We start from the raw sequence: 20,195 nt of genomic DNA, 5'->3' as shown, positions 1-20,195 counted from the left end.
GACACCCATTTCGGGGAGTGTCCCACACCTGCCTGCCACACCCAGCTGTGGGTAACGTCAGCTGCACACGCAGGGACACAGCAATTCCATCATTTCCTGACTGTGTAGCCTTCATTACGTTTTGTGGTGGTTTTAGTGTCCCGACATTTAGTTCAGATAAAAGCAGTCTGTAGGGTTAAATGAGGTTCAGAGACAGAAAGGCGGCGATAGTTCAGAGCTGTGCCAGCCCCTCCCCGCAGCGGGGGCTGCGCTGGGTAAAACTCACGGGCAGCACTCGGGGCTGTCACTGCAGCCACTGCAGCCCTTGGGGACAGCGACCCGGGCACCGCGGGGCCGACATCCAGCCCCGATGGGATCGGGGCAGGCGGCAGCGAGGTGAGGGGACAGTCGCAGCGCAGCCCGTCCGGGCTCCCAGCGGCGACAGCCTGGTGCCATCTACTGCCAGCTCCCTTCCGTGACATCCCCGTCCTGTCCCCATCCCCGTCCTATCCCTGTCTTATCCCCGTCCTGTCCCCATCCTGTCCTCGTCCCCATCACCTTCCCTGTCCCTGTCCCCATCCCTGTTTCGATCCTCATCCTCATCGTCATCCTCATCCTCATTCCCATCTTATCCCCGTCCCCATCCCCAGACTCAGCACTTGTGCCTCAGCGCCCACACTGTCCTGTGCCACTGCATCCACACCTGTCCTGTGCCACACCCACACCTGCCCCATGTCACACCCACACGTGCCCCGTGCCACACCTGTCCTGTGCCACACCCACACCTGTCCTGTGTGACATCTGTCCTGTGCCACACCCACACCTGTCCTGTGCCACACCTGTCCTGTGTCACACCTGCCCCGTGCCACATCCACACCTGCCCGCCCCAGCCCCCTCTGCCAGTGATGCAATCCTGGGACTTGGTTTGAAAACCAAATCATCAATGCTCCACCTCTGAGGCAGTCAATAACAACAATAAAAACAATAACAATAACAATTGTATTTTCACATCCCAAAGACTTTAAATTCCATCCTAATGAAGTCATGAGTATGTAAGCTTGCAGCTCTAACTAGAAATTGTACTAAAATCAAGGGTAACTTAATTTGTAAGCTAATTTATCCTTTTATAATTGTATGAATGTAGTTTTTGGTGACAAAATCAATAGTGAAAGGACAATCAAAATATGAAAAAGCATAGTACTATATAATACAATCTTTAAATGTTGCAAAACACTAGGTTCACACTGTAAATGTAAAGTTATTGCTTATAGTAATTATAATAATTAAAAATAATATATTGAAATATAAAAATAATACCTTCCAACTAGAAAAAAAATCCACTCCCTAAACAACGCACTGCTGAAATGCTACAGCAGCTGCAATTTTAGCAATGTTTGGGAATTTTTGCTGCTCGAGAAGCGGCAGCAAGGAGCGCAGAGGCACCGCAGCCACCCAGGAGCGCTCCTGCTGCGGGAGCCAGCCCGGCTCATTGTGCTCTGCTGTCAAAGCCGGCTCTCCCCACATCAGAGTTTAACAAATAAAATACTAAAACAGCAGTCAGTGTTGACAAAGAGCAGTGCTTTAATCCACAATTATCCTTGTAACTCTTACTACTCCTTTTATCATCCATTAGCTTTGACTCCCATTATCCCATCAAGAACTGTGTCAACGCTTTTGTCCCTGAGGATTTCCCACACTACCAGGATCTGACAGACAAGCCTGAGTGCTAAGCAGGATCATTACCTCTTAAATCCACTTATCTGATCCACTGAATAGTAAATTGAAAAGCTCATTAACAGCAACAATCTGATTTGTTTTCACGTGTGACAGGGTCATTCCAAGTCAGCGTGAATATAGCACTCGCAATAAAAACTTCCCCATCTACAGCGTGGCAAATTGTAAGCTAAAATAAATATGATATTTTAAACACCTTCTTCAAAATCCTTTTCAGAACCCACACATGCTCTTAGCATATAAAAATAGAAAAGCAATCCCCTCCCACCACAGCAATGCAGTGCCCCTGGACTTCTAAGCGCTATGAAAAATTAATGATAAAGCATTTTGGACATATAATAATAAAACACACTTCAACAACAAAGGCTGTGCTACATATTCAAAAGCAGAGAGAACCCCTGCTGAAAGGGCTGGAGAGAGCTGTGGAGGTGATCTCATCCTCTGCTTAGGTCCTTCAGGGAGCCCCAGGGCTGGAGCCACGGGGCCCCCCACAGCAAGGAGCCCAGGAGCAGGGTGTGACATTCCAGTGGGGAGCCCTTGCTTCAAGAGTCCTGGCCAACACTGCACGATGAGTCCCAGATCCTCACAGCTCCAAGATTTACAGCCCCAAAGGAGAATTCCATGTCAATGCAGTGCTGTGTGACCAAAGCATTCATGGTTGACAGAGCAGCACCCCCAGCTCACCTCCACACACCTGGCACCTGAGGGGAGCACTCACGAGTCCAGGGGAGGCTGTGATGTTCCACAGCTCCAGGAACACACCCAGGCTCTCATTCCAGTTGGAGATGGGGGCACCTCTGCCCTCAGTCCCCAGGGGCACTGCTGTGGTCAGAGGTGACAGCATGGCCATGGCATGAAGAGAAAGAGCAGACCAGCAAAACACCTTCAGTACTGCTCAGTAACAGCTTCAAACACACTGAACCAGGGAGAAAGCAAAGCATCCAGATATCCTTCCTGTTTCTGTTTGTACTGCTATCACCACCTCGGTGCATTGGGACCCTGACAGGAGACAGCAGATCCACAAGAATTCACAAGCTCTGGTGCCAAGATTTTTTGGGGGGAATTTTTTAATTACCCAGGAAATGTTATGAAATCACAGAAAGATAAGGTTTGGAAGGGACTTTGAAGCCCTCCCTGTCCCAGGCTGCTCCAGCCCCAATGTCCAACCTGGCCTTGGGCACTGTCAGGGATCCAGGGGCAGGCACAGCAAATCTGGGCTATCACTTGTTCAAGTTACATAAACATGCACTTCCCAGCTCCCTGAACTGTCCCAAAAGGACAAGAAAATAAAACATGGATGCAATGTTTTATAAACCAAAATACCTGCATGTAAATAGTGACCAAGAAAATAGAAATAATTCAGTAATCGCATCAAAACTTTATTTCGTCTTCCCTACTCTTTGGCCTCAGATACGTTTAACTTTGCTTTGCCTTTGGAGGTCTTCTCTTTTTGGCACTATCATTATAACTCTGAAGAAGCTAATTATATCAATTCTTAAATGTGAAGCAGATTACAGAACTGGGAAGCTCAGAATATGAGTTCCTAAAGGTTGTATGGCTCTGTAATGACAGTCACAGAAATTCAATAACAGCACTGTATGGAATGTACTCAAACACACCCCATGAAACAAATTAAAACAGAGCAATGAATCTCTCACACTGTGCAAATAAGAAAACACAAGAAAATGTTAGTTTCTACAGTTTTCATAAGGGCTATTATAATGAATTAAGATTTTGGATAATGAATCTTCAGAAGATTACAGTAAAGTTATTACCCGTAGGCACAGTGTAAATGCTGAGGATATTATAACTTCCTTGAAGCTCTCCAGGCCTCGCTGCAGAGAACTATCACAGCAACATTAAAGCATTTTGTCATGAGCACTGAGGGCAGCAGCAGACCTGCAGCACATTTCCCTGAGCCTGGCAGGGCCGAGCACATGGAGGGGAGCCTGTGTGTCCCCAGGGGGTTTGGGAACCCAAACAGAGCAGGGGGATCCCACCTTCCTGACCAAGCACCCACCAAACCTCCACACTAACTGCAGGTGGATATGTCGTACTGAGTGCCACAACACATTTTGTAATTTCCACTGCTTTTTAAATCACACTCAGGTATTTGTTTTTCAGCACTTAACAGCTCCATTATAACACAGCAGAAATCCAGCTCCACACCCCACAGACAGCTTCAGGAAATGGGAACTCAATCCCCTAACCAGACTATCAGGGTGCCAGACTCTCCTGATCAAACTGAGCCTTCACCTAAACCAAGAGAATGAGCTATATGTCAGATTAAACACTCCAAACGAGGGAACTCTCCAAGAGGCCATGAGGAAATGGCTCAGTCAGCTCAGACAGGAGCTCTGAAGGCTCAGTCAGCTCCATCAGGGGCTCTGAAGGCTCACTCAGCTCCATCAGGGGCTCTGAAGGCTCAGGGGGCTTTCAGCTGCTTTGGTCATGGGGTCCTGTCCCATGCACTGCTACCTGTGTTTGTAACACCAATCACACAAATGATGCAGATTAGTTATTGTGCTATCCCTAAACCTAGCTTAAAACACTGCATAAAGTTATCCTCAGCTGAAAGGGAGGATACCTTTACTACAACACACCATTAAAAATCAGGAGATGGTTATTGTTGTGGTATAGGGGAAACGGTAAATGTGTGGCTCACTGCTATGGATGTTATTCCCCCCCAGTCTGCTGAAACGCTCTGCCATGACAAGCTCAGACAGTAAGAGGCATTAACAGTTCCCACAAGGGCTGTTTTCCAGGCCCTGGTCCCCAATCCTTCCCTGTTAGTTGGAGGATTCAGAGGAATCTGGGGTGCCAGGGTGATTAACTCCCTGCTTCCTGCTCTGTCAAATGCCAGCAAGAAACCTTCTCTTACATGGAAATTGATCTCTATTTCAATTGCTATCTCTCAGCTTTTATTTACTTAGTTATTTATTTCTCCCTTTCTTAGTCGCTGTTTTCTGAAAATCTTGAAAGAAAGATGTACAACTCTGCTGAAATTATTCAGGAGACCTACTATGAACTAACTGCTCTTACTACTGATGCAGCCTGAGAAGCATTCTCTGTGAAAAACAGAGAAGAGGAAAAAAGATATGGGTTTATCTGCTGGGTTTTCAGTTAGCCATTAGTTAAAAGGATGCTTAGCTTAAATAGTTTTGTTTACACTTCCATTTTTGTTGTGCACTGTTAGAGTTTTAATTCCACTGTCTCTTGTGCTCCCCTTCAGGGCTTAAAGAACAGATATTACAGTGAAAACAGGAATACTATTAACAGCTGTTACTTTTTGAACGTTCTTCTGAAGATTCTTAGTTTTTGCAGGTCACTTCTGGGCTGCACTTTCCATCAGAGCTATACACCGCACTGCAGAAATCCAAGCCACATATGCAGTCAAGGATTTGCTTAACAATTGCCAAAATGTTGGTTTAGAATCCTTGGTGATTGAAATGAAGCACTACTGGGCAGTTACAAGAGTGTGTTTGTGCCAGTCAGAACACTCCCAAAGATCCAGAGTTGCAGGTACTTGAATAGCAGTAATTCACACTCTGACTTGCCCCTGTAACTATTACAAGTGGGCAGCTGAATTTTATTCAGATGCTGAATTGTATCTGAATGAGTGGCCCACTCAGCACACTCATGGGCAATAAACACCAACACCCAAGAACTGACATCACTTTGGCACATTAAAACAAGGCATAAAAATCACAGCTATTCAGAATAGCTCTAAAATCTCTATATCCAAAACTATTGCACTGTACTGACCAACAGCACTGCAGGTGCTCTGCATCTCCAGACTGAGCCTTGGCACATGAAATTCAGCAGGTTCACATCTTCTGAAGAGGCTTTGCACCAGGGCTGTACACGACAGTGCTTCTGCACATTTATCCCAGGGCATAAAGAGAGGTGTTATAGCCACCACAGCTAATACCAGCAATTTGAACAAGCCTCTTTGGCAAGCCAGAAATAAGATAATTGTTCAACATAGGCCGGCTCCTCTGAAATAGTGGCAGCATTGCCTCTAATTATAGACATCTGTCATTGCTAGCCACTCAGCAGTAACCCTGACATCAATATACAACGATACCAGCAGCGCCTGAGGCACAGCACTGGAGCAGGGGAGGCGGGCAATCATCTGCTCAGCCCCACGATCTGTCACGGGCTTCTGGCCACAAATAGCTCTTGTGTTTTGTATCCTTAGGATAATATGTTGATTTATCTCAGATCCTCTAATATTTACAGTCTAGGCCATCTACTAAAGCTCAGGAACAAACGTGCTGGCTGGTGGGTGCAGTCACTGCACCATCGCTCAAGTGCCAGCTCCTGGGCACACACCTGTGCCCAGCCTGCCTCCCCAGCCCCACCTGGGCACTCCCAGTGCAGGGCATGGCTGTGGCTGTGCCCCCACCAGCCCACATCTCACCTGCCAGCCTACAGGGAGATTTCAGTCTGAGCCCAGAGAATTTCTGTGCAAAGCCAGCACAGTGAGCTCCAGCATCCCAGAGCTCCCTGTGTCTGTACAGACGAGGGAAGTTCTGCAGAATTATCCTCAATGTGCAATTTTGAAACAGAAATTGCATTAATGCTATGAAGTATGCTTACACATTAAATACTTCCCCACTGCTGAAAGGCCACCTGACATATGCTGTTAACCAAGAAATACAGTTTCTTGAAATGTGCAGCTAAACATGGATAATTCTTTTTTAATTCTAGGGTGAAAATCATGCTGCAGCCCTCAGTCTTTTTTTATTTTTTGTCTTCATTTGAAAATCCATCCAAGAAAGGGGCAAAAAAGACTGTAATTCTAAACGAATTAGGAATTGACTTCCTTACAATTATCTTAATTTGTTATTAACAAAACCAAGATTTCTTAGTATGATTCACAACAGCCTGTGCTAAGGAGAAACTATTAATTACTCGATAGACAGTTAGCTTTCAAGTGAGCTGCATTTTAAAAACCTCCTTTAAAATACAATTGCTAAATGCCTTACAGTGCTGTAATGTGAGACAGGTTCAAATCTTATTACTTCACTGAAATTAAAACCTAAGTTTTAATACTGTTCAAGTCGAACAATGATTCCACACTTTATTGCTTTTGAAATCCCTTGATGATCATAGGAAAAAATGCCCTCGAGAAAAAGAGACTCTGTTTTCGATAAACAGAAAATACAGTTTGCACTCTTAGCCTCTTTGTCATCACAAAAAAGGATTTAATGCCAATTCTTTAAAAAAAGACTTTTTTCACAAAATGTGCACCTTGTGTGCCATTTGTAAAATCAGCTCACTTTCTTTTATTTATTACTGCAGCGCAGCAAGGCAATAAAGCAGCTACTGATAGCTAATAAATTACATGCCTTTTAAAACAATTCTCCAGCTACAAAAACTTGTTCTACAAAGGCTTACATTTACATGGTACATCGTGTGAAGTGTCTACATTTATGTTCTGCTTAGCCACATAAATCAAATCTGACCCTTTATTAAACAGACAAGCACAAACCAGGGGCTCCATGTAAGATTAAACAAAAGGTAACTTTTAAAGGCTTTCCTACAGATTTACATAACTGAACAGAAAATTTGCACCAGCAGTTCAGGTGAAAGTATTTTTTAAATAAATTGCATTTTTAATTAATGCCCTTCAAGATATACCTTCAGGAAAAAAATGGTGAGCACCATTTTTCAATTACAGCATGATAACACTGATTTACACCTGGATCTAAAAATTAAATACGGTTCTCAATAATAATTACAACATATCACTGTAATATAAAACAATAATTCTCCAGCACATACCATGCAAATCACAATTTGTATTTTTAATTAAACAAAGTATCAGAGCTTTGGGAAAGCATTTCTTTGTTAAAACAGATTTAAAACAAAAAACCCTGCAGTTTTTTTTCATCATGCATCTCTCTAAGAAATGTTTTCAATTACGCATGTCTATTAACTCCTTGAACTGCTCCGAAATAGTTTTTCTCCGTGGCCAGCCCAGCCCTCACTGCTGGTGGCACAGAGAGCTGATGTGCAGTCTTTGCCTTCCCATCTGCATTATTTTGGGGCTGAGGTGCTGCACTACTTTCATGAATTTGTCCCTTACAATTTGATTGTCTCATGAATCATTAAACCAAGCATTACTTTCCTTTTAATTGCCTCTATATCGCATTGCACCTAAAATTCAGACGTATAGTTGAAACATTATTTCCTCCACTCACAATGATTTTACAGCTCCTGAAGCTTTGGTTTTGCTTTGCTCACACAACTTTCCCCCGTAGTTCCGAAATGACAGTTCTTTAACTGAGCATGGAAACAGATCTTAACTCCTTGCTCGTCAAACCACTGAAGACATTGCTGTTCCTGTTCAGATAACTGCCCTGACATGTCAGTGGGGTTTGGCAGCACCAGAATTCCTCCCACCCATCCATCACTCTGAATTGAGATGCTGGGGGGCACATTTCTCACTGGCCATGCACTGCTTGATGCAAAATTAAATGGGAAATAGTTTTCAGACACTTTCCCACTCCTCTAATCCTAGGTTTACCTTGATAAGCTGTGCTTTCTTGTATTTTGCATCAGTGGTTAAAACACCAAGACAAAGACATTCCTTATCTAAAGCAGACACAACCAAGATTTAACAAACCTTGGCCAGGAAAACAAACAAAACAGAGCCTGTGGTTTCCTAATTCAGGTTAGTCTGTCTACTTGTGGGGATGAAATATTGGTGCAATTTTAAGATGGTTGAGAACAACAAGTGAATGAAGCCTGGTGTGTCTGTACCAGGAGAGTCCTTTGAGGAACAGGAGTCCTCAAAGAAAAGAGGATTTAATAAGATAGACCCTTAAAAACTACAGTTTGGTCCAAGAGGAGTTACAGATACTTTTAAATATGAAAACACAGTGATACTCAGATACTGAAAATTCATCAACTCTGAATTTCACCCAAGAATTCAAGCTAAAACACAGGACACTGAAATCAAGCAAGAGCTCAGAAAAAAGGAATTATCTAGTCTGACCTATGAGAACACAAAATATTTGGGCGGTGTAATTTAAAGGGAAAGTTGTCAGTCTTTAACTTTTACTGAAATTAGGAAACTAAAAACATAGCCAAAATTTGACAGAGCATACTATTAGTCACAAAAAATCCAAACACAAACATGCTGTACAGATAACATAGCAATAGATCCAGCTCTGGATCACCAGCAGGGAGCAGAATTATGGTTACATGAGTATTTATTGAAAAGCTTGCAAAAGTAATAAAAACTAATGAAACCAATCAATCAAAATTGGTCAAGAACCTTGATCAGTGATTATTCTCAGTAACACATGGGGAGCTTCAGCTGCAGCCTTTGAGGCTGAAGTTGGAAACAAAGGGTGACACGCTGGAGCTGTGCACAGGAAGGCACAGCCTGGCTCTGGCTCTGGCTCTGGCTCTGGCTCTGGCTCTGCTCTGGCTCTGGCTCTGGCTCTGGCTCTGCTCGGCTCTGGCTCTGGCTCTGGCTCTGGCTCTGGCTCTGGCTTTGGTGTGGCTCTGGCTCTGGCTCTGGCTCTGGCTCTGGCTCTAGTCTGGCTCTGGTCTGGCTCTGGCTCTGGCTCTGGCTCTGGCTCTGGTCTGGCTCTGGCTCTGGCTCTGGTCTGGCTCTGGCTCTGGCTCTGGCTCTGGTCTGGTGTGGCTCTGGCTCTGGCTCTGGCTCTGGCTCTAGCTCTGGCTCTGGCTCTGGTTTTGGCTTTGGCTCTGCTCTGGCTCTGGCTCTGGCTCTGGTCTGGCTCTGGCTCTGGCTCTGGTTTTGGCTTTGGCTCTGGCTCTGGTTTTGGCTTTGGCTCTGCTCTGGCTCTGGCTCTGGCTCTGGTCTGGCTCTGGCTCTGGCTCTGGCTCTGGCTTTGGCTCTGCTCTGGCTCTGGCTCTGGCTCTGGCTCTGGCTCTGGCTCTGGTGTGGCTCTGGCTCTGGCTCTGGCTCTGGCTCTGGTGTGGCTCTGGCTCTGGCTCTGGCTCTGGCTCTGGCTCTAGTCTGGCTCTGGTCTGGCTCTGGTCTGGCTCTGGCTCTGGCTCTGGCTCTGGCTCTGGTCTGGCTCTGGCTCTGGCTCTGGCTCTGGCTCTGGTGTGGCTCTGGCTCTGGCTCTGGCTCTGGCTCTAGTCTGGCTCTGGTCTGGCTCTGGTCTGGCTCTGGCTCTGGCTCTGGCTCTGGCTCTGGTCTGGCTCTGGCTCTGGCTCTGGTCTGGCTCTGGCTCTGGCTCTGGTTTTGGCTTTGGCTCTGCTCTGGCTCTGGCTCTGGCTCTGGCTCTGGCTCTGGCTCTGGCTTTGGCTCTGGTCTGGCTCTGGCTCTGGCTCTGGCTCTGGCTCTGGCTTTGGCTTTGGCTCTGCTCTGGCTCTGGCTCTGGCTCTGGCACAGACTGCCAGCAGGCTGAGAGGGACAAGTGCAGGGCAGGGCAGTGAGGGCTGACCCAGCGAGGGGGCACACACAGGGAAGGACGGGGGCTGCTGCTGAGCAGCCAAACAGGAGCTGCAGGTGCCCAGGAGAGCACTCAGAGCCCTCCACCCAGCCCTGGGCTCCTGCAGGACCCACACCTGGGTCTGCCACAGCACTGCAGCTGCAGCCAGGGGCTGCTGACCCACCCTTAACCTATGAGATACTGCAAAACTCCATTTTTTAGTTCCTATAATTCAGCACACATATTGACATCATTATGTTAATATCTAAATAACCATCTGTTACTGTTATTCAGCAGAAATTGCTTATTAAAGAAAGTACATAAACTAAAATAGACTTGTGCTGTTAAGAGCTCATTCAAAGCTAGTCTATTCTATTAATGTTGCTTAAATCTTCAGATTCTGTGCACATTCTCATAAAATCTAAAATAATACGATTTTATATTGACTTACATACTAAAGTTTTTAGGTATCTTGTGATCAGCCACTTTATTGTGTAGATGATATCTATACAAATCATTTAATACTTAAATTGATATAAAACTCTGCTTCAGAAATAAAACTTCAGTTCCCAGAAGACATCTTTCTCAATAGAGCTACATGCCTCAAGAAACAACTCGTCAGTGGTGAGAATGCTCTGGAGAAATAACATGGAACCTTCCTCATGGCCTTCCTAACTGCAGTTCTTTGATCCAAATTGATGCCAACTGCCAACTCTTCCAACGAACAGGATACAGATGAAACCTGTGTGGAACACAACACTGAAACTCTTGGGGTATTTCCCCCTCCTTTCTGCAGAAGGGCAAGTGGGAGAAGGCAGAACCGTTTGCCTTTCTGTGATGTGTAACAAAAGTGCAGTTAGGTCTGAAAAGTGTACTTCAAAAATCTATTTCTGTATGTGAAGCAGACCCACATCAGGACATCACTAACATTTTTGATTATAAGCACACAAAAGCAAATGTCAGAGAGATCTCTGTATGGTCTGATAAAAATAATTTTGTGAGGATGCACGTATCTAATGAAATATGAAGCATAGCCCAACTGCTGTTTGTTCTGCAAATTTGATTTCAGGATAGGAAAATGGTTGTAGACAAGATAAGGGTCTCCACTGCCCAGCCTGAACAGTGCCTGGGTGAGACAGCTTATCACTGCTCCTTCCTGTGCAGATGCACAGACATGCACCAGTTGTTCTGCTTCTGCTAATCCAGTTAGGTATGAAAATCACACCCTGCTACAGCACACACTGACAAAGTCTAACACAGACCTGAAACAGATGCTCTGGAGAAAAGGTTTATTTTTAGTTTTGTTTTAACTAAAATACACCTCTCACCTAAGTGGAAAAAGCGCCAAACCTTCCTAAACTCAAGTACTCCACAAAGGAACCCAAGTGCTACTGCTTCAAACATTAAGGTTGCTACTCCTGCATTTTTTACCACATAAGAAGCCAAGGAAGCCACTGGCCCCGGGGACATCTCTGGATACTAAAAAGGAATATTCAATAATTAACAATGGCTCATGACTTCGTTGTGTGAGAGAAGCAGGGTTGTGAAAGCTTTAGGACACCTGAGAACAAAAGGGACAGTCGAGGTTCCACTCGGTGATCATAAAGGATGGCAGCCTCAGAGCATGTTCCTCCTTCCTCTCACACAGCTTCATATTCGTGCTTTTGGAAAAAATGTTCCAACAAGAAGGCTTTCCATACTATTATTTATTACCTACCTTCACTCAGCTGTTATCAGTTTGAAGCTACTGATATTTTTCCGGGGTGAAAGTGCTGCTGTGATGAGTTGTACTCCTAAAAACTGCTGAAGGAAATTTATGAAATGTCTTAATTTAACTACAGAATCTTAGGTTTAAATTGAGAGGGGGATATTTTTTCTTTTTTTGGCCCAAAGTAGACAAACATTTCATTTCGTTCCCTAAGTCTATTCACAGAGCCATCCCCATGTTAAGAAGGAGCCGCCCGGTGTGGATGCCCCAGAGCATCCCGCACCGTCCTGTCCGGCTCTCCAGGGCGCCCTGCACAGCCCTGTGAGGATGTTCGGCACTCCAGGGCATCCTGCGCCGCCCTGTGAGGATGTTCGGCACTCCAGGGCGCCCTGCACAGCCCTGTGAGGATGTTCAGCTCTCCAGGGCACCCTGCGCCGCCCTGTGAGGATGTTCAGCTCTCCAGGGCACCATGCCCCTCCCTGCCCGGCTCTCCAGGGCATGCCGCCCCCTCGCAGCCGCCCTTCCAGAGCTCAGTGCCACTAGAGGGCTCACACTTGGGTGTGAAATCACACACGTTCCTAGGCGGGACTGAAGTTTACGGAATCTGCATGATTCTCTACTAAAATTCTCTTACACACAGAAATCATTGTTGCCAAACAAGTTTTTGGGCCATGGTTTAACTGAAGTAAAGACTGGAAATGCTCACCAATCGGCTGTGCAGCTGGAGAGCTGAGTTGGCGCAGGATTACCCCTGGAAAACAAACCTCTGCCTCCCTTGCTGTGGGCACCGGGATCCACAGTAAATGCAGGGCGGTCGGTGCCATGCTGTGCCATGGCTCACCACAACGGTACTTCTTTAGCTGTAGGTTTTATTGGGATGATCATACTCAATAACTGCAGGAGTGGCAGGGCTGCAGCCCCTGAACGGCCTCATGAGGTGAGCAGCAGCAGAGCCGATCCTCTCCGAGATCAGCAGAGCTGATCCTGCCCTCCTGACCCCCATGGGACGGGGAGGCAGCGAGTCCTGCAGGGCTCCAGATGAGCCCGGGGCCAGCAGCAGCAGGGCAGCCCCAGGACCAGCCCCAGGACCAGTCCCAATCCCAGCCCCAGTCCCAGCCCCAGCCCCAGTCCCAGCCCCAGCCCCAGCTCCAGCCCCAGCCCCAGCCCCAGCCTCAGGACCAGCCCCAGTCCCAGCACTAGCCCCAATCCCAGCACCAGTCCCAGGACCAGCCCCAGCCCCAGTCCCAGGACCAGCCCCAGCCCCAGTCCCAGCACCAGCCCCAGGACCAGCCCCAGGACCAGCCCCAGGACCAGCCCCAGCATCAGCCCCAGTCCCAGCACCAGCCCCAATCCCAGCACCAGCCCCAGGACCAGCCCCAGCATCAGCCCCAGCACCAGCCCCAGTCCCAGCACCAGCCCCACGACCAGCACCAGCACCACGACCAGGACCAGCACCAGCCCCACGACCAGGACCAGCCCCAGCATCAGCCCCAGGACCAGCACTAGCCCCAGGACTAGCACCAGGACCAGCCCCACCACCAGCCCCAGCATCAGCCCCAGCACCAGCCCCAGTCCCAGCACCAGCCCCACGACCAGCACCAGCCCCACGACCAGGACCAGCCCCAGCATCAGCCCCAGGACCAGCACTAGCCCCAGGACTAGCACCAGGACCAGCCCCACCACCAGCCCCAGCATCAGCCCCAGCACCAGCCCCAGTCCCAGCACCAGCCCCACGACCAGCACCAGCACCACGACCAGGACCAGCACCAGCCCCACGACCAGGACCAGCCCCAGCATCAGCCCCAGGACCAGCACTAGCCCCAGGACTAGCACCAGGACCAGCCCCACCACCAGCCCCAGCTCCAGCCCCAGTCCCAGTCCCAATCCCAGTCCCAGTCCCAGCCCCAGTCCCAGTCCCAGCCCCAGTCCAGTCCCAGCCCCAGTCCCAGTCCCAGTCCCAGTCCCAGCCCCAGTCCCAGTCCCAGCCCCAGGACCAGCAGAGCAGGGCTGGTTGAACGGCATCAACTGCAGGCAAAGGAAATGCATTATGCATGCACCAGATACCTACAGCGTGTTTTTATTCCTGTCCACATTGAGCTGTGCTCCAAGACAGCAAACCCAATGGGAGAGAGATATATCCATCAATTATTAAAGGAATTAAACAGAAAATATTTTGATGGCAAGCGATAGACTCCAAACATGTTTAATTTTAGAGCTAAAAAGCAGTACACTATATGTTTTAGGTAAAAAAATTAGTTGACAATGGATCCCATTTGACTTAAAAATCAACTAAATAAAAATTAACACAGCATGAGAACAAAATTAACAGTCTATGGGAGATGAATCCTCTATTGCACCTGTCCTCCACTGCAAAAGAACATCAGCCTGCCACTGATTATTTCTTTTTGACATGATTTATCACCTACTATTCTTTAAACTTGATAAAGCAAATTAATCTTTGATTGCAGGAGCCACTGGAGGTTGTCATTAGTCATGTAGTTTGGTGAGGCTGCATGTGTTTCATTTACCAGTCACAACGAAATGAAAGCCCAGCAGCCATCACTGCCTGCCTCAACTGCCTTCCTGACCCACCCAGGAGAAAAGACAACTGAATTCCAGACATGGGATATTAAGCAGCTACTCCAGGACTGACCCACATAAACAGAACAGAGGATTTCTTTTCCAGAAAGAGTGCTGATGCCCCCCAACTGATGTTCTCAGGAAGCAAATAAATTCTAATGAGCAACAATTTGATCTGATTAACATATATTTCAAGCTAGAAGTCTACCGAGTTGTATCAATAATGTGATTTTATGAATTAAAAAATGAAAATTGAACCTTAAATAATTGTGTACTCATCTAGAAGTCATACTGGAAAAATCTCAGCCAGCTGAACAAATGTGCACAAACTGAAATTCCCTGAAATCTGAGGGCTATGGCTGGGTGCCCAGCACGTTCCAGTGTCCTTGCCACACAATGCTCAGTCTCACTGCAGCTTTCTGTGCCAGCTCCCCCCGTGCCCACTGCTCCCCCTAGCTCAAACCCACCGTGCCCCTCTCCAGCTGTGAGGGTGGGAGCACCTGAAACAGGGACAAATGACAACTCTCATGGATTTTACTGACCACCCTTCACAGCATGGCACAGAGCCCCTCTGCAGCAAGCCCAGCTCCAGGATTCATCTCCTCAGCTCCAGGAGGTGGCTGGGACTTGGGGGGGCTGAGCACCCCGAGGGGACCCAGCCAGCCCGGGGCTTTTGGGGTGCTCTGAGCTCAGGGAACCCCAGGGAAGCTCTGCACAGACCTTCAGGGAGATGCTCCCCAGAGAGGGCCAGGAGCTGTGCAGGGACAACAGCCAGGAAGAAACAGTGGTGCAGAGCAGAGGAGTGTCCCAAAGCACGGGAACTGTCCCAAAGCACGGGAGTGTCCCAAAGAACAGGAATGTCCCAAAGCACAGGAACTGTCCCAAAGAACAGGAGCTGTCCCAGAGCACGGGAGTGTCCCAAAAGCGCAGGAGCAGTCCCAAAGCACAGGAACTGTCCCAAAGAACAGAAACTGTCCCAGAGCACGGGAGTGTCCCAAAGCATGGGAGTGTCCCATAGCACACGAACTGTCCCAAAGCACACGAACCGTCCCAAAGCACAGGAACTGTCCCAAAGCACAGGAACTGTCCCAAAGAACAGAAACTGTCCCAAAAAGCTGTCCCAAAAGCACAGGAACTGTCCCAAAGCACAGGAGTGTCCCAAAGAACAGGAACTGTCCCGAAGCACAGGAGCTGTCCCAAACACAGGAGCAGTCCCAAAGCAGAGGAGCTGTCCCAAATCAAGGCGTGTTTGCAATGTCTCTGTAATCCAGCCCCAGAGTCCAGAGCGGGCACAGCACACCCAGGGACACTGGGCACAGCATCAGGAAGGTCACAGAGCCAAGAGAACAAAGGAACATCATCAAACAACTCAGGGTGCTCCTAGTGATGCCATTAGTATTTGTATCGAAATTAATTGTTGCTACTTTGCGAAGAAATAGCTCAAGATATTTTTCACTGTCTGTCTACAGCATGAAAGTTAGATAAAGATTTACAAATTGCTGTGACGTGCTTAATTTGATGTGTTAGTATATTTGTTTGTTTGTTTCTAAACTGAGTAATTTGGAAGTGTTTATATGAAAATTACATTTCAGTGCCAGAGATGCAATTTGTATTCTAGAATTAATAGTAACAAATACAGATAATAACTGCAGGAAAAAAAAAATCCTCAGAAATATCACCACAGGAATCTGTAGATATTTGAGAAAGCAGAATAAAGAGAGTCACTGAACGGTGAATTATGAGTAGTAGTTTTCATATACAAATGCATTTTTAAAAAGTGAGAATCTCTGCATTCAGTAGATTTTCAACCTTTTTTTTCTTAGTTGCACAGATAATTTTATGTTTGTTTAACAGAAATACAAGTACAATAACTTACTATTCATATATAAATACACACTTATTGTTTGGTTCCATTGAGAAGCTATAAATTTCATCTATTGAACATTAGCTAAAAAATTACATGTGTTTATCATCTGGATTATTCTCAGATTAATAGAGATAAATGACAAAACATAATCAGCACCAACTCTGCAACTTAATCATTGCATCTGAGCTATAGGAGACACTTAATTACTCTCATTTACTAGGTGCAATCTAATGAGGAGACATTAGCCAAATGAAAAGAATGCAGTACAAACAAACAAAATAGTTATACCATCATTAAAAAGAAACTCTGACAGTGCAGGTGACAGCGTGCGCAGGATAAATTACCATAATGTCCTAAATGCTGAGCTGTCAGCAGCTAATGCCGAGCAGCGCCCAGGGAACGCCGCCCTGGAGCTGCCGAGCCCGGCTCATCAATCTCTGCCCGCCCGCAGAACAGCGCTGGCACGGGCTGGCACGGGAGAGGAGAGGGTAGGGAGGGACAGGGGGCACCCCGAGACTGAGAGGGGAGAGATGGAGGGACAGGAGAGAGCCCTGATGGGCACCCCAAAACTGAGAGGGGAGAGATGGAGGGACAGGAGAGAGCCCTCAATGGGCAGGGGGCTCCCCAAAACAGCCAGCACCCACCTGTGCCTCCAGCACCCACCCGTGTTTCCAGCACCCACCCCTGCCCCAGCCCTGCTCCCACCTCCCGGCTGAGGGGTCCTGGCACAGCCCAGCCCCTGGCTCCCCCCTGAGCCCAGGGCCCTGCCTGCTGCTCCTCCACTCGCTGTATCTGAACGGGTTTGTGTCTGGGATCCTCTACAGGAGTACACAGACTGCAAAAGCCATGCAGGGATAGCCCAGGCAGGTGTGGCAGGTGTGGCAGGTGTGGCAGGTGTGGGAAGTGTGCCAGTGTCCATCCCCCTGTGTGCCAAGCTCCTGAGGAGAGCAGAGCACCCCATAAAAACCCCGACACTGATCTGCTCACAGAGCACTGCTTCTTTGCTGCTCCAGTCCCTGTAGTGGCAGTGATGAAGCTCATGGAATAATTCCTTTGGTTTTCATCTGACCTTTCAGATTTCTCTGCTGAGCACAGTAAACATTCATTAAACTTTGAGAAACTGCAAAGTTTCAGATACCTGGGGCTGGGTCCAGCTCTTCCATACACACATTTATCTTGTCTCACCTTTATTTTGAGAATCAAGGTCTTAAGTGATAGAAAAGCTAGAGAAAATGCAGTGAGGTTGAAAGATGAAACTATTTCATCTATAACAAAGCAACCATAAATCACCCTCAGATTGAGGGAAGAAATGAACTTTGAGAGTGTGAAATGATGAACCTGAGAATTAAAGAACTTTTTAGGTTCCAAATGCAAGAGAAGAGATCCTGTTATTAAGGAATCCAATTTTCAGGTTCTGCTGATTTCCATGGCATTAATAATACTCATTGTTTCCAAGGTTTAGGCCAATGTGCATTTCCATTCGTGTGTCTCAAATATTGTTGCAGAAGCACAATCCAGAAAATACTGCTCAGATACAGAAGCCTAATTCTTATTTTATACAATTATACTTTCCTTTTCCTAATTAAGATGTGCACAAACCCACGTGAACAAATCCTGTTATCCAAGATTTGGCTTGTGTCTGCACAAGCTCCCAAGGAAACTGGAAGGGTTTTGTTTGTATAATTCAGGTGTCACCTACATCCCAATGCATTTGAGAGGGATAATTAACACTGCACCTTTTACTGTAATTCAGGCAGATTTCAGAATCCTCTAGCAAACACATTACAAAGTCATTTGTTCAGTGGAAGGACAGATGAAGGCAGAAAGGAATGACGGCGATAGAAATTCAACAGGTAATAAAATATTTTGGAATTGGTTTCAAAGATTTGGAATTGAATTTGGGTGCCTTTTGATGCCTTGTAATTGGGGATGGCAATCCTCTGTCAGTGTTCGCATTCATCCCTTCAGAATTCCAGACACACCAAATCCAAACCAGCAAACACCAATTCCCTCAGTCCTCAGCACATCCCTGTGCTTGCAGCCAAAATTCTGCCACACTCGGAGCAAACCGTGCTGCCCTTGTGGACAGCAGAGCCAGAGCTGCAGCCAGAGCCCAGGCAGCCCTGCCAGAGCTGAGGGTGCGAGCAGACAGCAATAAACCCTGACTGAAAGCACAATTCAATAATTTCCTGTTTTGTTTGGTTTTTTGGTTTTTTTAGGCAAAAATGTATATTACTTGAATTTTATACTTCAGGCATTCTTTCTGTTCTCTACATAAGAATCAGCAATTTCTTTAAAGATAATTAAATGCAGAAAGAAATGTAAATTTTGAATTAATGTACCGTGGATGGACTACGCTTACACAAGGTTCATGTTGGTGGTTTTTTTTGGTTTTTTTTTTTAAATAAGACTGTGTTTAAATAGTGGGCTGATAAAAAAAACCCCAATTTTATCAGGTTCCTTCCTGTGAGGACAAATGGTCTCCTAAAGGCCCTTTCCTTGGTTGCTGATGGACAGCCTTAATTAAAAACACGAGTCAAATATGTTGCAAGCAGTTAACAAATCCATACTTACAGAAAATGAAGTAGGGAAAAGGATCAAGGGAAGTTTGGGGAAAGATTGCTCATGCCTGGACTGTGGGTACTGTTAGCAGGTAGACAGTAAAGTGTGAAAGACAAAAGTATGTTACAAGGCTTCTCAAGAAAATAACATTTATTGCCTTTCAAAGATGACATATTTGAGTAATTCTGTGTTTATTTGTTTAAGTAGGCTTGAAAATCAAATTTTCAATACTAACAAGAGAAAAGAACAAATAAGAATTATTGAAGTGCATACTAAAGATCTTCTATATATTATGGACATGTAATAGGATTTTTTTCCTCCATCATAAGATATTGCAGGGGTGGACAGATAAATTACTGCCTGTATTTATAGAATAATAATGAAAAACTACTCTTAAAGGTAAATCCTTCCAGATTTGTAAACCACTGGTGACAGCAGCAATCAAACTAAGAAAAAGCAGTCAGTCTTTGACTGATAACCTCATGCACTTTTATGATGAATGAAGTACATTACAGGAAAAACGAATGTAAGAAGTTTGTTTAAAAATACTCTGCATATTCATACAGTACCATGTAACAATAAAAAAAATTAAATCTAACTAGATTATCATTTGCTTTGCATATAACAGTGAGTAGCTATAAAGCCATCATTGACTAGTGTTAAAAAGATATAAATTCAGTTTAGTTGAGAACAGTTGATAAACTCATCAGATCATAATCTCAAATACTGCTTTTAGCTGATGATTTTGCTTAAAGTTACAACAAATATATGGACTCTGAAGTCCCTGAATTATGTAAAACTAGTTTTCCACAGACAGAAGGGTTAAGCATTTGCAACATAGATTTAAATGATTACGTTAAAAACTCAAAACACTGATAAAATGCCCTCATTTTAAAGAGTAGTAATTTCTTTTTATCGAACATTTCCTAATTCAGTTCTATAACAAAATTACTGATAAGCCTTGCTCATGACAGACAGGGTACTGGCCCGTGACCTGTGAGTAATGCGCCAAAATAAGGTGATATTAAATCTATGGACTAGCTTTTATTTAGATTTATGACTTAATGATTGGCAACATCTTGTGCTGCTTTCTGAAGAAACGAGCAAATCATGATGTCTTTTCCTTCCTAGGAAGCTCTCCGTGGCAGCTATCAATGGAGTGTGACTGTAATTGATAACCCGAGCTGATTTTACATTCTGTTACAAATCCAGTTCACGAGGTTAATGATGGCCCGGCCACAGCTCCTGGGAGCACAAGGCTGCCAGCCTGAGGCTGAGCACAGCGGGATCCCAGCAGCTCCTGGCACAGCAGGGACCTGCAGGACAGCACTGACAGGAGCCCTGT

General features: G+C 46.0%; 1 protein-coding gene across 13 annotated transcripts in view; it reads right to left on the bottom strand.

Annotated features, from left to right (window-relative positions):
• The window catches only part of RANBP17 (RAN binding protein 17), a 99,386-nt gene that overhangs the window by 54,156 nt on the left and 25,035 nt on the right, over positions 1-20,195 (bottom strand). For 2 of the 13 annotated variants that reach the window (XR_006163063.1, XM_042779743.1), the window contains one exon: positions 13,857-15,730. The exons of the other annotated variants lie outside the window; for them this stretch is intronic. Coding sequence is in view for 1 of the 2 variants with exons in the window: in XM_042779743.1 (XP_042635677.1) it covers positions 15,660-15,730 (71 nt within the window). In the remaining variant the exon portion in view is untranslated. Of the gene's footprint in view, positions 1-13,856; positions 15,731-20,195 lie in introns of those variants that run through there. 13 annotated transcript variants of the gene reach the window in all.

The sequence above is a fragment of the Catharus ustulatus genome, chromosome 15 (genome assembly GCF_009819885.2).
Source record: "Catharus ustulatus isolate bCatUst1 chromosome 15, bCatUst1.pri.v2, whole genome shotgun sequence".
NCBI lineage: Eukaryota > Metazoa > Chordata > Aves > Passeriformes > Turdidae > Catharus > Catharus ustulatus.
Note: the sequence above shows the minus strand (reverse complement) of the source record. Positions and strands in the feature narration are given on the sequence as shown.